Source organism: Equus przewalskii, chromosome 14, assembly GCF_037783145.1.
Source record: "Equus przewalskii isolate Varuska chromosome 14, EquPr2, whole genome shotgun sequence".
In the NCBI taxonomy this organism is placed as follows: Eukaryota; Metazoa; Chordata; class Mammalia; order Perissodactyla; family Equidae; genus Equus; species Equus przewalskii.
Window position 1 is genome coordinate 63,920,273 of NC_091844.1, and position 17,619 is coordinate 63,937,891.

At 40.9% G+C, this 17,619-nt stretch overlaps 1 protein-coding gene across 27 annotated transcripts in view; it reads right to left on the reverse strand.

Moving 5' to 3' along the window:
* BIRC6 (baculoviral IAP repeat containing 6) overlaps positions 1–15,291 on the reverse strand; it is a 222,397-nt gene extending 207,106 nt beyond the window's left edge. For 23 of the 27 annotated variants that reach the window (XR_011526608.1, XR_011526609.1, XR_011526610.1 and 20 more), the window contains exon 1: positions 14,666–15,245. Coding sequence is in view for 24 of the 27 variants with exons in the window: in XM_070574139.1 (XP_070430240.1) it covers positions 14,666–14,990 (325 nt within the window). In the remaining 3 variants the exon portion in view is untranslated. Of the gene's footprint in view, positions 1–10,394; positions 10,486–14,665 lie in introns of those variants that run through there. The other 4 variants (XM_070574140.1, XM_070574137.1, XM_070574115.1 and 1 more) reach the window with 3 other exon arrangements.
* Between the last annotated feature and the right edge of the window lie 2,328 nt (positions 15,292–17,619).

Consider the following 17,619-nt stretch of genomic DNA (forward strand, 5'->3'; position numbering starts at 1 on the left):
AGATTCTACACCATGATCAAGCAGGATTTATACCAGGGACACAGGGATGGTTTAACATCCACAAGTCAATCAACGTGATACACTACATTAACAAAATGAGAAACAAAAACCACATGATCTTCTCAATAGATGCAGAGAAAGCACTCGACAAGATCCAACGCCCATTTATGATAAAAACCCTCAATAAAATGGGTATAGCAGGAAAGTACCTCAACATAATAAAGGCCATATATGACAAACCCACAGCCAACATCATACTCAACAGACAAAAACTGAAAGCCATCCCTCTGAGGACAGGAACAAGACAAGGGTGCCCACTTTCACCAATCCTATACAACATAGGACTGGAGGTGTTGGCCAGAGCAATTCAGCAGGAAAAAGAAATAAAAGGAATCCAAATAGGCAATGAAGAAGTAAAACTCTCGCTGTTTGCAGACGACATGATCTTATATATAGAAAACCCCAAAGAATCCATAGGAAAACTATTAGAAACAATCAACAGCTAGAGCAAAGTTGCAGGGTATAAAATCAACATACATAAATCAGTAGCATTTCTATACACTAACAATGAACCAACAGAAAAAGAACTCAAGAACTCAATCCCATTCACAATCACAACGAAAAGAATAAAATACCTTGGGATAAATTTAACCAAGGAAGTGAAAGATTTATACAATGAAAACTACAAGACTTTCTTGAAAGAAATTGACGACGACATAAAGAGATGGAAAGACATTCCATGCACATGGATTGGAAGCATAAACATAGTTAAAATGTCCATACTACCTAAAGCAATCTACAGATTCAACGCTATCCCAATCAGAATCCCAAGGACATTCTTTACAGAAATTGAACAAAGAATCCTAAAATTCATATGGGGCAGCAAAAGACTGTGAATTGCTAAAGCAATCCTGAGTAAGAAAAACAAAGCCGGAGGCATCACAATCCCCAATTTCAAAACATACTACAAAGTTGGGGCTGGCCCCGTGGCCGAGTGGTTGAGTTTGCGCGCTCCGCTGCAGGCGGCCCAGTGTTTCGTTGGTTCGAATCCTGGGCGCAGACATGGCACTGCTCATCAGACCACGCTGAGGCAGCGTCCCACATGCCACAACTAGAAGAACCCACAACGAAGAATACACAACTATGTACCGGGGGGCTTTGGGGATAAAAAGGAAAAAATAAAATCTTTAAAAAAAAAAAAAAAAAACATACTACAAAGCTACAGTGATCAAAACAGCATGGTACTGGTACAAAAACAGGTGCACAGATCAATGGAACAGAACTGAAAGCCCAGAGATAAAACCACACATCTATGGACAGCTAATCTTCGACAAAGGAGCTGAGGGCCTACAATGGAGAAAAGAAAGTCTCTTCAACAAACGGTGCTGGGAAAACTGGACAGCCACATGTAAAAGAATGAAAATCGACCATTCTTTTTCACCATTCACAAAAATAAACTCAAAATGGATCAAAGACCTAAAGATTAGGCCTGAAACAATAAGTCTTCTAGAAGAGAATACAGGCAGTACACTCTTTGACATCAGTTTCAAAAGAATCTTTTCGGACACTGTAACTCCTCAGATGAGGGAAACAATAGAAAGAATAAACAAATGGGACTTCATCAGACTAAAGAGCTTCTTCAAGGCAAGGGAAAACAGGATTGAAACAAAAAAACAGCTCACTAATTGGGAAAAAATATTTACAAGCTACTTATCCGACAAAGGATTAATATCCATAATATACAAAGAACTCACACAGCTTAACAACAAAAAAACAAACAACCCGATCAAAAAATGGGCAGAGGACATGAACAGACATTTCTCCAAAGAAGATATAAGTATGGCCAACAGACACATGAAAAGATGTTCATCATCACTAATCATCAGGGAAATACAAATCAAAACTACACTAAGATATCACCTTACACCCGTTAGATTGGCAAAAATATCCAAAACCAAAAGTGACAAATCTTGGAGAGGTTGTGGAGAAAAAGGAACCCTCATACACTGTTGGTGGGAATGCAAACTAGTGCAGCCACTATGGAAAACAGTATGGAGACGTCTCAAAAAGTTAAAAATAGAAATACCCTATGACCCAGCTATCCTACTACTGGGTAGCTATCCTAAGAACCTGAAATCAGATATCTCAAGAGTCCGTTGCACCCCTATGTTCATCGCAGCATTATTTACAATAGCCAAGACGTGGAACCAACCTAAATGCCCAGAAACTGATGACTGGATAAAGAAGATATGGTATATATACACAATGGAATACTACTCAGCCATAAAAAAGGACCAAATTGTTCCATTCGCATCAACATGAATGGACCTTGAGGGTATTACGTTAAGCGAAATAAGCCAGACAGAGAAAGACGAACTCTATATGACCCCACTTATAGGTGGAAGTTAACATATAGACATGGAGAACCGATCAGTGGTTACCAGGGAAAAGGGGGGGTGGGGGGAGGGCACAAAGGGTGAAGTGGTGTACCCACAACATTACTAACAATAAAGTACAACTGAAATCTCACAAGGTTGTAATCTATCATAATCTTAATAAAAAAAAAAATCTTAAAGCCAGGGAACAGCCCTGTGGTCGGGTGGTTAAGGTTCAGCAGGCTCCGCTTCATCAGCCAGGGTTTGCGGGTTCAGATCCCAGGTACAGAGCTACTCTACTCATCAGCCATACTATGGAGGCATCCCATATGCAGAGTAGAGAGGAAGATGGGCACAGATGTTAGGTCAGGGCTAATCTTCCTGAAGCAAAAAGAAGAGGAGGACTGGCAACGGATGTTAGCTCAGGATGAATCTTCCTCACAGGAAAAAAAAATCTCAAAGCTAAGCCAGTAGGGAGGAAAGCCTAAAGTCTGCATATTGCAGTATTTTTCAAACTACATGTATAATAAGTCTAAAATAAAAATTACTTAAAAGTAATAGCTTTTTGCAATATTTTATCAATTAATTGATACTAAAAACATAGCTCCTATCATAGTAGCGCCCTAAATTTTTTACCTTAAACTGGGAGTTCTTGTACTTAGAAATATGGGAGCCATCACTCGGGAGGAGCAGGTCCAAGATTCTCAGGCTCTCTCATCACTCCCTCTCTCGTGCTTTGTACTCTAATACCAAACTGCTTATAACAAATACTACCTGCTTCATGCCTCTACTTTTGCTCATGCTGTGCCCTTTACCTGGCTAATCCCTTTTCTTTCAAGTCTCAGCTGAGGTGTCACCTCTTCTAGAAAGCATTCAAACTTGGGGGGTGGGGTGCATTTCAAATTCATCTTATTGTCCCCATATGACAGACAAACAATTGTTGAAGTGAACTATATAACTAAAAACACCAATACAAAAAGTAACATTTATTGAGTGTTTATGGTGGATCAAGCAGTGTCTATGTATTAGTTAATTTAATCTTTCCAATAACCCAATGAGTTAGGCACTAATTATGAAGTGCAGAAAGAGGTTAAGCATCTTGCCTAAGGATAGAGCTAACAAGTGGTGAATCATAGACTGGAACTCAGTCTGGCTCCAGAGCCAGTATCCTCAACCACTGGACTAAGCTTTCTCTATAAATGCCAATGCCTTCCAAACCTGTATTCCCAAATCTTCAAGCTTCAACCCTGAATTTCCAAATGCCTTCTGGACATCTCTACTTGGACGTCCTTCAAGAACCTCAAAATTAACACAACTGAAATCTATCTCCCTATCTTGCTTCCCAGCCTTCTCCAACAAAAGCTGTTCACCACATCTTCTTGTATTGCTTATTCAGGTTAATAAACACGATTCACCGATTCGCCCAGTTACCCAAAATAGGATCCTAAGCATGAGAAATTTTCACCTTCTCAATCTCTCATATCCCCACATTCATCAAATTATGTTGTTCTTACCTCTCAAACTAACTCTCTCATCACTTCTCACACCTGGACACTAGCTTCCAATCCTTCTAAAAACAAATTTGATCGTGTCATAACTGACAGTGGCTCCCTACCATTGACATCAAGTCCAAACTTGTTCACAAAACATGTGATCTTGTCCTTACCTCTCTCAGCTGCAACTCTAACGATACCCACACACACCCTAAACCCAATCCCTCTCTCCCAAAACTTCTCTGTTCCTTGAATTCACCATGTTTGTAAAGACAAACATGTCTCTGCATAAGCAAGAACCCTGGCATAAGATGATCATCTCTACAACATTCCCTACCACATCCTCTCTTTCAAACTGGTCATAAAAACAAACACCTTTGAGAAGGTTTCTCTATTTCACTCAGATTGAAGAAAGTCCTTCCTCTGTACTCACACAGCATTCTGCACATCCACAGTCATGCATCACTTAATGACAGGGATACATTCTGAGAAACGGGTCATTAGGCAATTTCACTGTTATGTGAACATCACAGTGTACTTACACAAACTTAGATGGTATAGCCTACTACACACTTAGGCTATATGGCATAGCCTATTGCTCCTAGGCTACAAATCTGTACAGCATGTTACTATACTGAATATTGTAGGCAACTGTAACACAATGGTAAGTATTCGTGTATCTAAACATATCTAAGCATAGAAAAGGTACAGTAAAAATATAGTATAAAAGATAAAAAACGGTACACCGGTATAGGGCACTTACCCTAAATGGAGGCTGCAGGACTGGAAGTTGCTCTGGGTGAGTCAGTGAGTGAGCGTGAGTGAATGTGAGGGCCTAGGATATTACTGTACACTGCTGTAGACTTTAGAAACACTGTACACTTAGGCTGCCATAAATTTATTTAAAAAAATATTTCTTCAATAATAAATTAGCCTTAGCTTACTGTAACTTTTTTACTTTATAAACTTTTAAATTTTTTTAAACTTTTTGACCCTCTGGTTACCACGTAGCTTAAAACACAAACACATTGTACAGCTGTACAAAAAATATTTTTCTTTATATTCTTATTCCATAGCTTTTTTCTACTTAGAAAAATCTTTTTTTTTTTTTTTTTTTTTACTTTTAAAACTTTTTTGTTAACAACTAAGACACAAACACACACATTAGCCTAGGCCTACACAGGGTCAGGATCATCAATATTACTGTCTTCTGCTTCCACATTTTGTCCCACTTGAAGATCTTTAGGGGCAATACCAGGAATGGAGCTGCTATCTCCTATGATAACAACGCCTTCTTCTAGAACACCTTCTACAGGACCTCCTTGAAGCTCTTCTTGAAGACGTGTCACTCTTCAGAAATAAGTCCGTGGTGGTTTGCTTGGTTTGTTTCTTTTTTTCATCATAAATTTGCTTTAAGCAGATAATGCACCACGAACATTCCTCTTTATTAATGAAAATCTTTCAGTATTGGGGTCCATGTTTTCAAACTTTTTAAGGAGCTTGCTGAGGTCTGCAAAGCTTCTGCTTAACCCTTAACTATAAATTTTCTTGGAGGTTCTTTTTCTTCTGCAGTTTCCTTTTCTCTTGCCTATTCTTTAGCTATGCATTCCTACTCCAGTTCTGACAACTCATCAGTCAATTCCTCAGGAACCACGCGGAGGAGCTCCTCAAGGTCATCCTCATCCACACCCAGATTAAAGTTGTTTGCCATCTCAAACAAACAGCCTTGTTGATTTTTGCAACCTCCTCATTCTTGGCAAATCCTTTGAAGTCATGGATGAAGCACCTGAGTTTCTTCTTCCAGATGCTATTCATACACTCCTTGGTGACATCACCCCAAGCCCAAGCCACGTTCTTGATGCAGTCACAGATGTTGTAATCCTTCCATAATTGCATCAGTGTCTTCCCAGAGTTTTCCTCAGTTACAGCAACAGCCTGGGCAAAGAGCCTTCTCAGGCAGCAGGCCTTAGAAGCTGCTATAACTCCTGGATCCATTGCTTGGATCAAAGAGGTGGTATGTGGAGGTAGAAACACTCCTTTGATATTAGGATGATGATCACCAATAAAAGGAGGATGTCTGGGAGCATTATCAACAATAAGCAAAATCCTCAAAGGTATGCCATTCTCCAAACAGTACTCCATTTCAGTGACAGTGATATGCTTGAAGGCCCTGGGGTTCTCACCGTGCCAGACTACAAAGGGTTCCCAATATGTAGCCTGCAACATTGACCCCAAGCAAGACTGTTATCTTGTCCTTAAAAGCCTTGAACCTTGGCATTGACTTGCCCTCCTTATGAATGAAAGTCCTTTCAGGCATCCATTTCCAGAATAGGGAGGTTTCATCCATATTGAATATTGCTCTGGTAAGTAATATTCCTCCACAATCAGCTTATCTAGAGTTTCCAAAACTTCTTCAGCTGCCTTCACATCAGCACTCACAAACTCACCACTCATTTTCACATTTTGTAATGAATAATGATTCTTAAATTGTTTAAACCACCCAGAGCTAGCAGTAAATTCAACACTGTAGTCAGGTCCAGCCTTTTCTTTCAACATTGCAAACAAACTTTTTGCTTTGGCCGTGATCACCATGGTGCTGAGAGGGATACGCTTCTGTGTCTGGTCTTCAACCCAGGTCACTAGACATTTCTCCAGTCCTGACACAGCCTCTTCTCGAATTTTTGTTAGTCTCATTGCTTTCGATGAAGCAGATCCCTTAACAGCTTCTGTCACCTTGTTCTTGTTCTTCAAGATCATAGTTATGATGGAATGGGACACGCCTGACTGGCAAGCAATAACCATCACTGATTTTCAACCACTGTAATCCTTAATCACTTTTAATTTCCAGGTCAATCACTCGATGTGGCCTCTTTCTTGCAACATTAGCAGTGGATTTTGTACACTTAGGGGCCATGATGAACAAAACAACACAAGATTAAATCAAGCACAAGAGAAAATGATGCAATCAAGAGACATGATAAACACAAGATGTATGAGGCTGCTGCAAGTGTAACATGGCACACTGTTTTACAGTAAACTTTTTTATATAAGTAGAAAGAGCATACTCTAAAACAACAATAAAAAGTATAGTATAATAAATACATAAACCAGTAACATAGTCATTTATTATCAACCATTATATACATACACAACTACATGTGCTATACTTTTATATGACTGGCAGCACAATAGGTTTATTTATACCAGCATCACCACAGATACATGAGTGATGGCTCGTGCTATGACATCATGACGGTGACATCACAACAGCTATGACGTCACTAGGCTATAAGAGTTTTTCACCTCCATTAAATCTTACAAGACCGCCATCATATATGCCGTCCATCGTTGACCAAAATATTGTTAGGCAGTGCATGACTGCATATTACAGTACTTATGCTAAAATGGTTTACCTAAAAACATCACCAAGCAGCAAAGGCCCAACTGCTGTCTTAATTATTTTGTGCTCCCGTGTCTAGCAAATGTTCAATAAATGTGTAAATGAATACCAATCAAGCAGCTTTTCACATCACCTTGCCCTTTTAACAATTTCAAGTCCAAAATCCATTAACTTATATAGTTTATCTCTCTCCCATAATACAAAAATTATTGCTCTTATGCTTATTAGATTTCAGCTGGTCACATTTTCACACACATGGAAAACTGGAAGAAAACAGAGTACTACAATTTCAATAGAATACATGTAGCAAAAACATCTAACTACACTCAGCAACCTTTCAAATAGCCACTGCTTCCAGAAGAATAAAAAAAATAAACACTTATAAAGCACATACTATATACCAGGCACTCTTCTACACGCTTTACATATATCAACTCATTTCAATTCTCATAATCACCTTATAAGATAGATACTATTATCCTCATTTTACAGGTGAACTTCAAGATCAAACAGAAGCAAGACTTAAGCCCAAACTGTTTGGCTCCAGAGGCTGATTTCTTAGACTGCCGCCCATTAATAAGTCTATAACTACTAAAACAAAGACTAGGAGAAATTTTCTTCCAGAGTAAAACCATCTTTGAGCATTCAACAGTCAGGAAAACTTGAGAGGTAAACATAAAAATTTGGATAAACACGGAAGATCTTAAAAACACAGCAAAAATACATATTTAAAAATCTTAATATACACTCACTCTAATTAATTATAGGAAAATGTTTTGCTAATAAAACAGCAATCTCTGACATAAGAGAGGTAATCAAGTAGCATTACTAAAGTCAGTCAACCGAAACAGAGCCAAAGTATGTACCCATAGCCCACAAAAAGATTTGCCAAATTAAGTTTTTATAGAGAACTCAGATATATCCAGAAGACGACTATCTTCTAGGGCTATTGAAATCCCAACCCTATATCATGTTTATTATCTCTCACAGAAGAATAATTGAGACTAGGAAGGCTGCATGTATCAAGGTTAGTCAGGAAATAGGAAGTGGTTTGAATCATTTACAATTCCCACAACTCAGACTTACAGGAAGATTTTACATCTTACCCAAATTAATGCATGCCTAAATCAGAAGTAGTAAGAAAAATATTTTCCACCTCTAAGAAAGTGATAAGTATGAGTTTTATCCATAAAATTTATTTCTTGAAGACTATGCAGGCTAACCTAATTCGTTTTCTATATTCCAAGACTTCCTAGAGCAGACAGCTCTGGGCTTTCAGTCTGAACAAGATGTCATTTCAACAATAAATAAAAACTCACTCAATCTGAACTTCACTGCAACCGGAATACAATGATCTTTTTCTCATTTATGACCATTGTACAAACTTCTCAAATCAAATCAAAGTCAATGTCTATATAGGAAAAGGAAAAAGGGAGAAATTCATAAAGAAATATAAAACTGGAATGTTTGTCTAAAAACACTGAGCAGCTTTGGAGTTTGCTCTTTTTCACCGTGACAGAGATCTGGAACCCACTTCAGAAACTGAAGAGACAGGGCTGGCCTGGTGGCGCAACAGTTAAGTTCGCAGGTTCCACTTCGATGGCCCAGGGTTCACCAGTTCGGATCCCAGGTGCAGACATGGCACCACTTGGCAGGCCATGCTGCAGTAGGCATCCCACATATAAACTAGAGGAAGATGGGCGTGGATGTTAGCTCAGGGCCAGTCTTCCTCAGCAAAAAGAAGATTGGCAACAGATCTTAGCTCAGGGTTAATCTTCCTCAAAAAAAAATTAAAAAATAAAGTTAACTGTTAAAAAAAAAAAAGAAACTGAAGAGACATGATTTCCTCTTACACATACACTACAATATCCGTTAACACCACACACACATATCTTCATTTACTTATGTAGATATACTACAGGGAAAATCAGTATACACAGAACAGTACTACAACAGTCTTAACTTCATTCTGACACTTAGCCACACCAACACACTAAAGATAATTATCCAAATATAATTAATATTTGTTACCAACATTTGTAGTTCCACCTACATTTGAATGATACCTATCTATCCTCTGTACATAAACAATACGTCAGTGCACATTTTTTAAAGTAATAATGAGGAGCATGGCAATACTAAGCATTCACAATGCTTAAGAGAATTAGCATTCACTGTGTACCCACTGTGCATATGCCAAGCAGTGTTAGGCACTTTAAATATGTTTACCACTTAATCTTCACAACCATCCGGATTAAACATTAATCTTAATTTACAAATGAGGAAGCTGAAGTTCAGGAAGTTTAGGTAGAGAGTTAGTGAGTGAGTTGAAATTCAAAATTCAGGACTACCTAAAACTTTATGCCCATTCTCTCCACAAGCCCTCAAAAAAGCTTATACAAAAATAAACAATATAAAATGTACTGTATTTAGGGCAGGAGGAGTGCTATTTCAGGAAGCAAGAGAAAACATCACCACCAATAATTAAATAAGAAAATACTGAATAAATTAACATTACCTTACTCTTACATCAAAGCAAAAACTAGATGGTTTCTGCAGGATGGTGAAAGGGAGTAAGTCATAAAAAATTCCTAAATAGTTCAAATTTGGGGTTAAGTTCAAAAGATTTAACAGGGAATATCAAAAGGTTTAAGTGAAAAAGAAAAAAAACGGTATTTAAAGAGATTTACAAGTAAATAAAAGAAACGGTTTTTTGAACAGTAAACACACTGTTCTGAGAACTTTACATGTATTAACACTTAATTCTCACAATTGTACATTATCATCCCCATTTTGCAAATGGGGAAACTGCAACAGAAATGTTAAGTAATTTAGTCAAGGTTACATAGTCAAACTGGGGGGGGAACAGAAACTGAGATCTTAACCCAAGCCCTCTGTCTCCAAAACCAGGCTCTTTCCTGACTGTTAGGCTAAACTGCATGAACAAACAATAGCTAAAGAGAGGGACATATCTAGTAATATAAACAATATGGTCAAAGTCGTGTATGTAGAGCTATTTTGATTTGTAAAACCCAGAGTCCACAAATAAGCTTATGAAAAGATGTTCAACATCATATGTCATTTGGGAATTGCAAATTAAAACAACAATGAGATATCACTACACACCTATTAGAATGGCCACAATCCAAAACAGTGACAACATCAAATGCTGATGAGGATATGGCGCAACGGGAACTCTCATTCATTGCTGCTGGGAATGCAAAATGGTACAGCCACTTTAGAAGACAGTTTGGCAGTTTCTTACAAAACTCAACATACTCCTATCATACAATCCAGTAGTCATGCTCCTTGGTATTTACCCAAATGAACTGAAAACATGTCCACACAAAAACCTGCACACAAATATTTATAGCATCTTTATTCGTAACTGCAACAACCTGGAAGCAACCAAGATGTCCCTCAGCAGGTGAATGGATAAACAAACTGTGGTACATCTAGACAACGGAATATTATTCAATGCTAAACAGAAATGAGCTATCAAGCCATGAAAAGACATGGAGGAAACTTAAATGCCTATTACTAAGTGAAAGAAGCCAAACTGAAAAGGTTACTGTATGATTCCAACTATATGAGGTTCTAGAAAAGGCAAAACCACAGAGACAGGAAAAGATCAGCGGTTGCCAGGGAGTAGGGGATATGGAGGGGTGAAAAGGCAGTGCGCAGAGGATTTTTAGGGCAGTGAAATTATTCTGTATGATATGTCATATACATGTGTCAGAACCCATAGAACATACACCACCTAATGTAAACTACAGACTTTGGGTGATGATGATGTGTTAATGCAAGTTCACTGATAGGAACAAACATACCACCGTGAGGCCAGATGTTGGAAGTGAGGGAGTCTGTGTGTGCACAGAGGCAAGGGGCATATGGGAATTCTGTACTTTCTGCTCAATTTCACTATGACTCTAAAACTTCTCTAAAAATAGAGTCTACTCAAGGAAAAAGGAAGCCAAAGAAGGTGTTTATTTAGCAGTCAATATGTAAGGAAGCATCCATTTAACATACTCATTAGTACATACACACCAAATCAAAAATATTTATTAACATTTTGTACTAGGCATCCCGGGGAGGGGATATAAACAAGTTGACAAGGTTCCTTCCCAAAAGGAGTTTGAAATATAGCTAAAACGGACATCACATATTCACAAAAAGCTAAATAAAATGGAATTTAAATAGTTCAAGACAGAAAACATAACTACAAACAGTAAGTTGCTAAATTACTAAAACAGACCTTAATAGGACAATATGTGCTTAGGGGTTCAGTAGATCACTTCAGCCTAAAAGAATCAGGAAGTTAAGATTTGCTGTAGGTCTTAAAAACTGAGTGAGATGTGTCTAACTGTGTGCAGGGAACTGGTGCATCCCAAGGAAGAGCAAAACTACTGTAGTCAGGAAAGCAAATTAAACGAAGCAGTTTCACAAAACAAAATAAGGAGACAAGACTAGAGAGACTGGTAGAGGCCGGAGCATGGACATCACTCAATGCCAGGCCAAGAAGTCAGCACAGAGACAGAAATCTTAACTCTTCGACACTAACACAGAGCAAATACTTGTGTAACCTATGTAGCTACTGACAGCTCTTAATCCAATCAAAGTGTATTTATAAACATTTTATATCAGATACAGATAATTTGAAGATATATACCGGTAGATATAGTTAAAATTCGCCATCTTTGCCACCCACCTGAATATAAAACATACAAGTCCTGCTCCCATTCTTCGATTTCCAATCTGCACTAATAGGCTACCCATAACCCTATAAACTGAACTCATCCATAAGAAACACTACTGTATCACTCAATAAAGCCCTATAGGGTTGTACCCCTCTTTATCCCCTCAAACAAAGACGTCTTTCCCCTGGGGTAGAAAAGGAGGAGGCTCACTGCCCATGAACTGGAAAGAGGAGTCATGTTAGGACCATGGTCAACACTGGCATCTTCTCCCCATTCTATTTATAGGACTGTCACCCTCTGTTAATCATTAAAAGCAAACCTACTAAATATCTATATATTCCCGGCAAAACATAAAATGCAGCATTCTCTCCCCAATCATCTGAATAGATGACAAACACAGGACCCCACACAACCTCTGGTAATTATTATTAATAAACTGCACTTCTCGTATAAAAAAACATTTCAGAATTTGTTCACTGTTACTTTCAAAGTTTTCCTGTAATCCTCCTATTTTGTTTGCCATAAACTCTTCTACACATTTTTAATCACATACTCAATCCTCAATGCCTGGGAATCTGCAATTGTATCCACCAATCTCATACTTTCTTAATTAACAAATGCCCCAACATACCCCAACTAAGCTATCCCAAATCACTGCTATGTTTTATTCATCTACCTTTACACTTATACACCTAAAACCCTCCCCTTTAGTGATCTACCATTAGAGTGACTATTTTCTTCCCTTTCATGAATAGGCACATACATATGTATCCAATTTCCCCAACCATTTATAACAAACTCTAGCATACATTATTTTTCTCAAACATGGCCTCCAGACAAAAAGCACGCCATGAGATTCCTCTCTCTACCAAAAACATTTTAAAACTTCTAATGTGGCTTCTTCTAGAAATCCAAAGACATATACTATGATAACACTTATTCAAAGTTTAAAATCATGAAAGACATTAGACATTTTTTAAAGATTCAAGCACATACTAAAAAACATGAACACATAGGAAAATGACAAAATCAAATTAAGGATTATGCTCATGGAGGAGGGAGGGTTGGAGGAATGCACTCCAGGAGGGACATAGGAGGCCTCAACTCTATTTGTAATGTTTCGTTTCTTAAACTGGGATACATGTTCATCAAAATTATTCTTTATATCTTTCCATATATGAAATACTTTTAGGTGAGTTTAAGAAGAAAGATATCCAATTACTAATGAGTATCTTTTTCTCATACATAGTGACAAGCTGTAATGTCCACATCGTGGTAAGTGCTCACTGCTACATCTAGGACGCCCCTCCTGTCCATTACCTAAGCCAAGAAAAGAAAAATTACAAGCGTACAACCCAAAACTTTCCCTTAAAAATTATCTTAGATATACTACAGGCTTATATTCTATTGCTATACACAATCCATTTCTTTCACAATTCTCTCATCAACAAAAATTAAATCCTGTGTCCCTAAATTGCTCTTATTACTTACACAGTAACTAGAATAACAACCTTTCATTATTTGTCTATGATAAAATACAAGTGAACTGGAAGACTGCCTAACTACTTCCACTTGGCTAAATGGAGAAAGGTGGATATATCATATCTCAGTGCATGAGTCTAAGTCACTCATACAGTAACTTTTCAATCTCAGCCTATAGCATCTAAATTAAGCCACTCATCATTTAACCGCAAATGAAATGTCCATCTCAGCCAAACGTAACTTGGCCACGGCAATTTCAAAACACTCCACTCCAGTCCACTGAGCGTTCACCTCATACATACTATAAGTCCCCTCCCCGGACCAACGTTTAAACCACCCAGAACTGCTCTCCTCCATTGGAGAGACTCAGACATACCTCCCAATCCCAACCTTCGGCTTGCTGGGGCAAAACAAGTAGAGAGGACCTGAAGTGTCACCTCATTCTGAACCCAAATCAATCTATAGTTCATACACTGCAGATCATGAGTTTCTCGTCGTCGGGGGGTAGAAGTTGGAATCCCCGAGCTAAGAGACAAGGTCTAGTCTTCCACGGCGTCCGCCAGAGTCCTAAAGTCATCGACGGGACAGTTCAGGCAGCTGGCCCGCCTACTTCCCTCCCCACCCCCACTCCGGGCCCACCCCACCCCCATCCCGGGCGCGAAGCACGCTGTACATCCCAGCACCTGCGCGTCCCAGAACAGCCGAGTATCCACTTCTCTCCACCGGAGGGGAGGGCTTGGATGCCGGCTCGGTCGCTCGCCACCGGCCTCTCAAGTCGGGCCCAACCCTGCGACCCTTTCGCTTTCTAATCTAGCCGAAGGCAGTACCGACACCTTCTCCAGGACCTACCCGGAGGCCTGGCCTTCTCGGGGGCCGAGCCCCGAGGCCTCCTTACCTCTCCCGGAGGACCAACCTACAACCGGACGCCCAAGGCCCGAAAGGCAACTCCCACCCCTCCCCGACTCGCCAGTCCTTCCTTCCCAGCTGCAGCCGCTGAAAAAGCCAAGTCCTAAGGTCCTCCTCCATCAGCTTCCGGGCTTCGCTTCACAGCCAGGCCTGAGCCCCTACCCCTGCTCTCTGCCACCCTGCTCCCGTCACGCCGCTTCCCCTCCTCCGGAGGCCGAGCCCCGGGGCTGGGCGGCTTCTTTCCCCGGCATCCCGCGGGCCCGGCTCCTCCCGCGGCCGGCCCGGTACCCGCCCGGCGTGCCGCACACTCACCGCTGAGCGCCGAGGCCTGCAGGGTGGCCCCCGAGGTGCCGTCGATGACTTTGATGGTCCCGCGACTGGTGACGGCCAGGATGGCGTTGAGCGCCGGGTGGTAGGAGAGGCTGTGCAGCCCGTCGGCGTCGCAGCGCATGCAGCCGTCCCGCAGCACCAGCCACTCCGAGACCCCGGCCGCCCCCGCCCCCGCCGCCGAGGAGCAGCCCGGGCCCGAGGCCGCCGCAGCCGCAGCCGCCATCTTCCGGCCTGCGCTCAGCACAATCACACTGGGAAGCGGCTCAGTGACAGTCCCGGGAGGTGCAGCACCACCGCCAGTCACCATCCGGGGCCAGGGGGCAAGCGGAGCGCGTTAGCCGGAAGTGAAGTCAGGCGCCGGCACGCACGCGGGACGTCGGCCGCGCGCCCGGAGGGGCCAAGCTCGGAGGGAGGCTAGCGGGGGAGGGGGCGAGGGAGCGAAAGAGGCGGAACCCAGGGCGGGGGCGGCCGGCGGGCGGAGGGAGCATGCGCGGGAGGGCTCGCGCGTGCCACGCGCCGCTGGTCCGGCCAGCTCCGGGTCCGCAACGTGCCAGTTTCTTTTTCTGAGCCCGGGAGTGGTCGCTGCCTGGGCTCCGCCCCGCTCTCCTGTTCCTGAGGGGGTAGGGGAGTGGGGTTCCGTGTATTTCCGCTAGGCGGGTGTTCCGGCCCTTTTGACCTGTCTGAGGTGGCCTGAGGCCCTTTGCTGCGGTTCCAGCTGCCCTCGGACGGTTCCCACGACACGTGGTGCAGCTGTTTGCCCGCGGTCGGAAGCAGACCTCAGGGTCTGGGCCGCTGCTCTAGTCCGAGAATAAGCCGTCTGAAAAACCTCTAGTCTGAGTTTGGAGAAACCGAACAACTTCCCCAAGCCCGTGACTATTACAATGCCCCGCCCATCCGCAAATCTTTTTGTTCAACAAAAGTGCCAGATAAGAGGTGCTGCAAGCATATAGCTAAGCTTAGTTTGTCTATCCACATTCCAAACAATTCAGGTTATGCGAATGGTTAATAGGTGTGTGTGGGTGTTGTCGGGTGAGAAAGGACTGTAATAAATTTACTAATAATCCCCCTTTGGAGAATAACAATGCATTTTTTTTTACTTTTTGTTTCGAAATAATTATTAGATTCACAGTTAGTTGCAGCTATAGTACTGACCTCTGTACTGTGGGTTTTGCCTTCCCGAAACCCATAACCCCCATCTATGAGAAAAACATTGGACAAACCTAAATTGAAGGACATTCTGTAACATACCTGACCAATACTTCTCAAAGATAGAGAAGTCCAGCTTACCCAGTTTCCCCCAACGGTTACATGTTACATAATTTTAGTACACTATCAAACGCGAGGGTTTGATATTTACGTGATATGTGTAGAGTTCTGTGTCATTTTATTACGTGTACATTCCTGCAGTGCAATCAAGATATACAGAACTGTATGTTCTGTGTATTTGGGATCATTATCTTGGAAAGCCTAATTTCCTCTTCCTTAAAACCTAATCAAAGTGCTGTTGCGACCAGGAAGAATAATTTGTAAAATGTGTAGAACAACATCTGACATACAGTAGGTGCTCAGGAAAAGTTATGAAAGTTAATTGCCTGCCTTTGTTCCTGCAGACTTCCTTCAGGAAATCTTCATGGATTATCCCAACTACGTCTTAAACCTTTTATTCATATGCAAAATTGTATTTATATAATCTATTCATTCCATTTTGGAATGGCAAATATGCCATTTTTATATGATATTTTGAGGCAACATATAATAAAGTAGAAGAATACCCAGGTATTAAAGTCTAAATGAATGATTTTGAGTCACTGTGGCTTCATTTATCAGCTCTATCTGTGAACCTGGGCAAGTCACTCACACATTCTGAGAATGTTTCACCAAGTGTCAAACGGAGATGATAAAGTTCTTTGTCCTAGTTAGGTTTGTTACAAGTGCTTGTGAAAATGGAAACACAGTTAAATGGCTCGTGCAAGGTCTCACAGCTTGTAAAGAGGTGGTAACAGCAAGCTAGAGTTTGAACTCACGATTTGACTCCAGAACCCGTGCTCATAACTTAACCCTCCTGCTCAGCACTTCAGCGTCTTGAGGTAAATAAAGGAGTGCAGATAATCAAGTCTAAATGTCCCTGGGGGTGTCCTCCTGAAACAGCTCTTTAAATCTCAGGACACAGCAGAAACTGTAAAATCTGCTATTTGAAAGTTTTTTCCCTCAAGACCCATTTGAGCCAAACTTTTCCATTAGTCCGAAAGGTTCCCCTGAATAGGCCTCGCAAGCAGATCAAGTCCCCCACCTTATTGACAAGGAAAACAAACTAGTACCTGAAAACTAAGTTTAAACTCAGTGTGCTTTACTGTTGTATTACATTGAAAAGAGTTGGGGCATAATTTTGTCTGTTAGCCTGTTACTTTCTTTTTTTGATTGGGAAAAAAAGATTTCTTCTCTATGAATTTAGATTGCTTTCACCTGTAAACCAGCATTCTCCAAAGCTAATTACCCAGATGTTCTGAAGTAAAACACATAATCAGAGAAATTTGGGAAGCAACCCCCCTATATTATTCCTCTTGGGAGATTTATAATACACATTAGCATAACAAAAGCTTTGAGACCTCCTCTGGTAAAGAATCCTATCTAACCTCCTTTAACTAGCATTTCACAAACTCATATGACTGTAGAATCCTGCAAAACAGTGTTTCAGTGAGTACTCTTTAATGTAACTTGTTCCTTGTTTTTGAGAGTATGTATTTTTGTTTGAGCACTGGCTGAGACCTGAAAGACTGCAGTTAAGTGTTTCAGGACACCAGTTAAGGTTCCTTGAAGTGATCAGAAAAATGAAACTGGGCAAGACTGGGTGAAGTTCAACATCAGCTGTGTTGTTGATGTCTTCCTGCACGTGGAGTTAAGAACAAATCCTTTGAGAAGATCCAAGATGGCGCCGT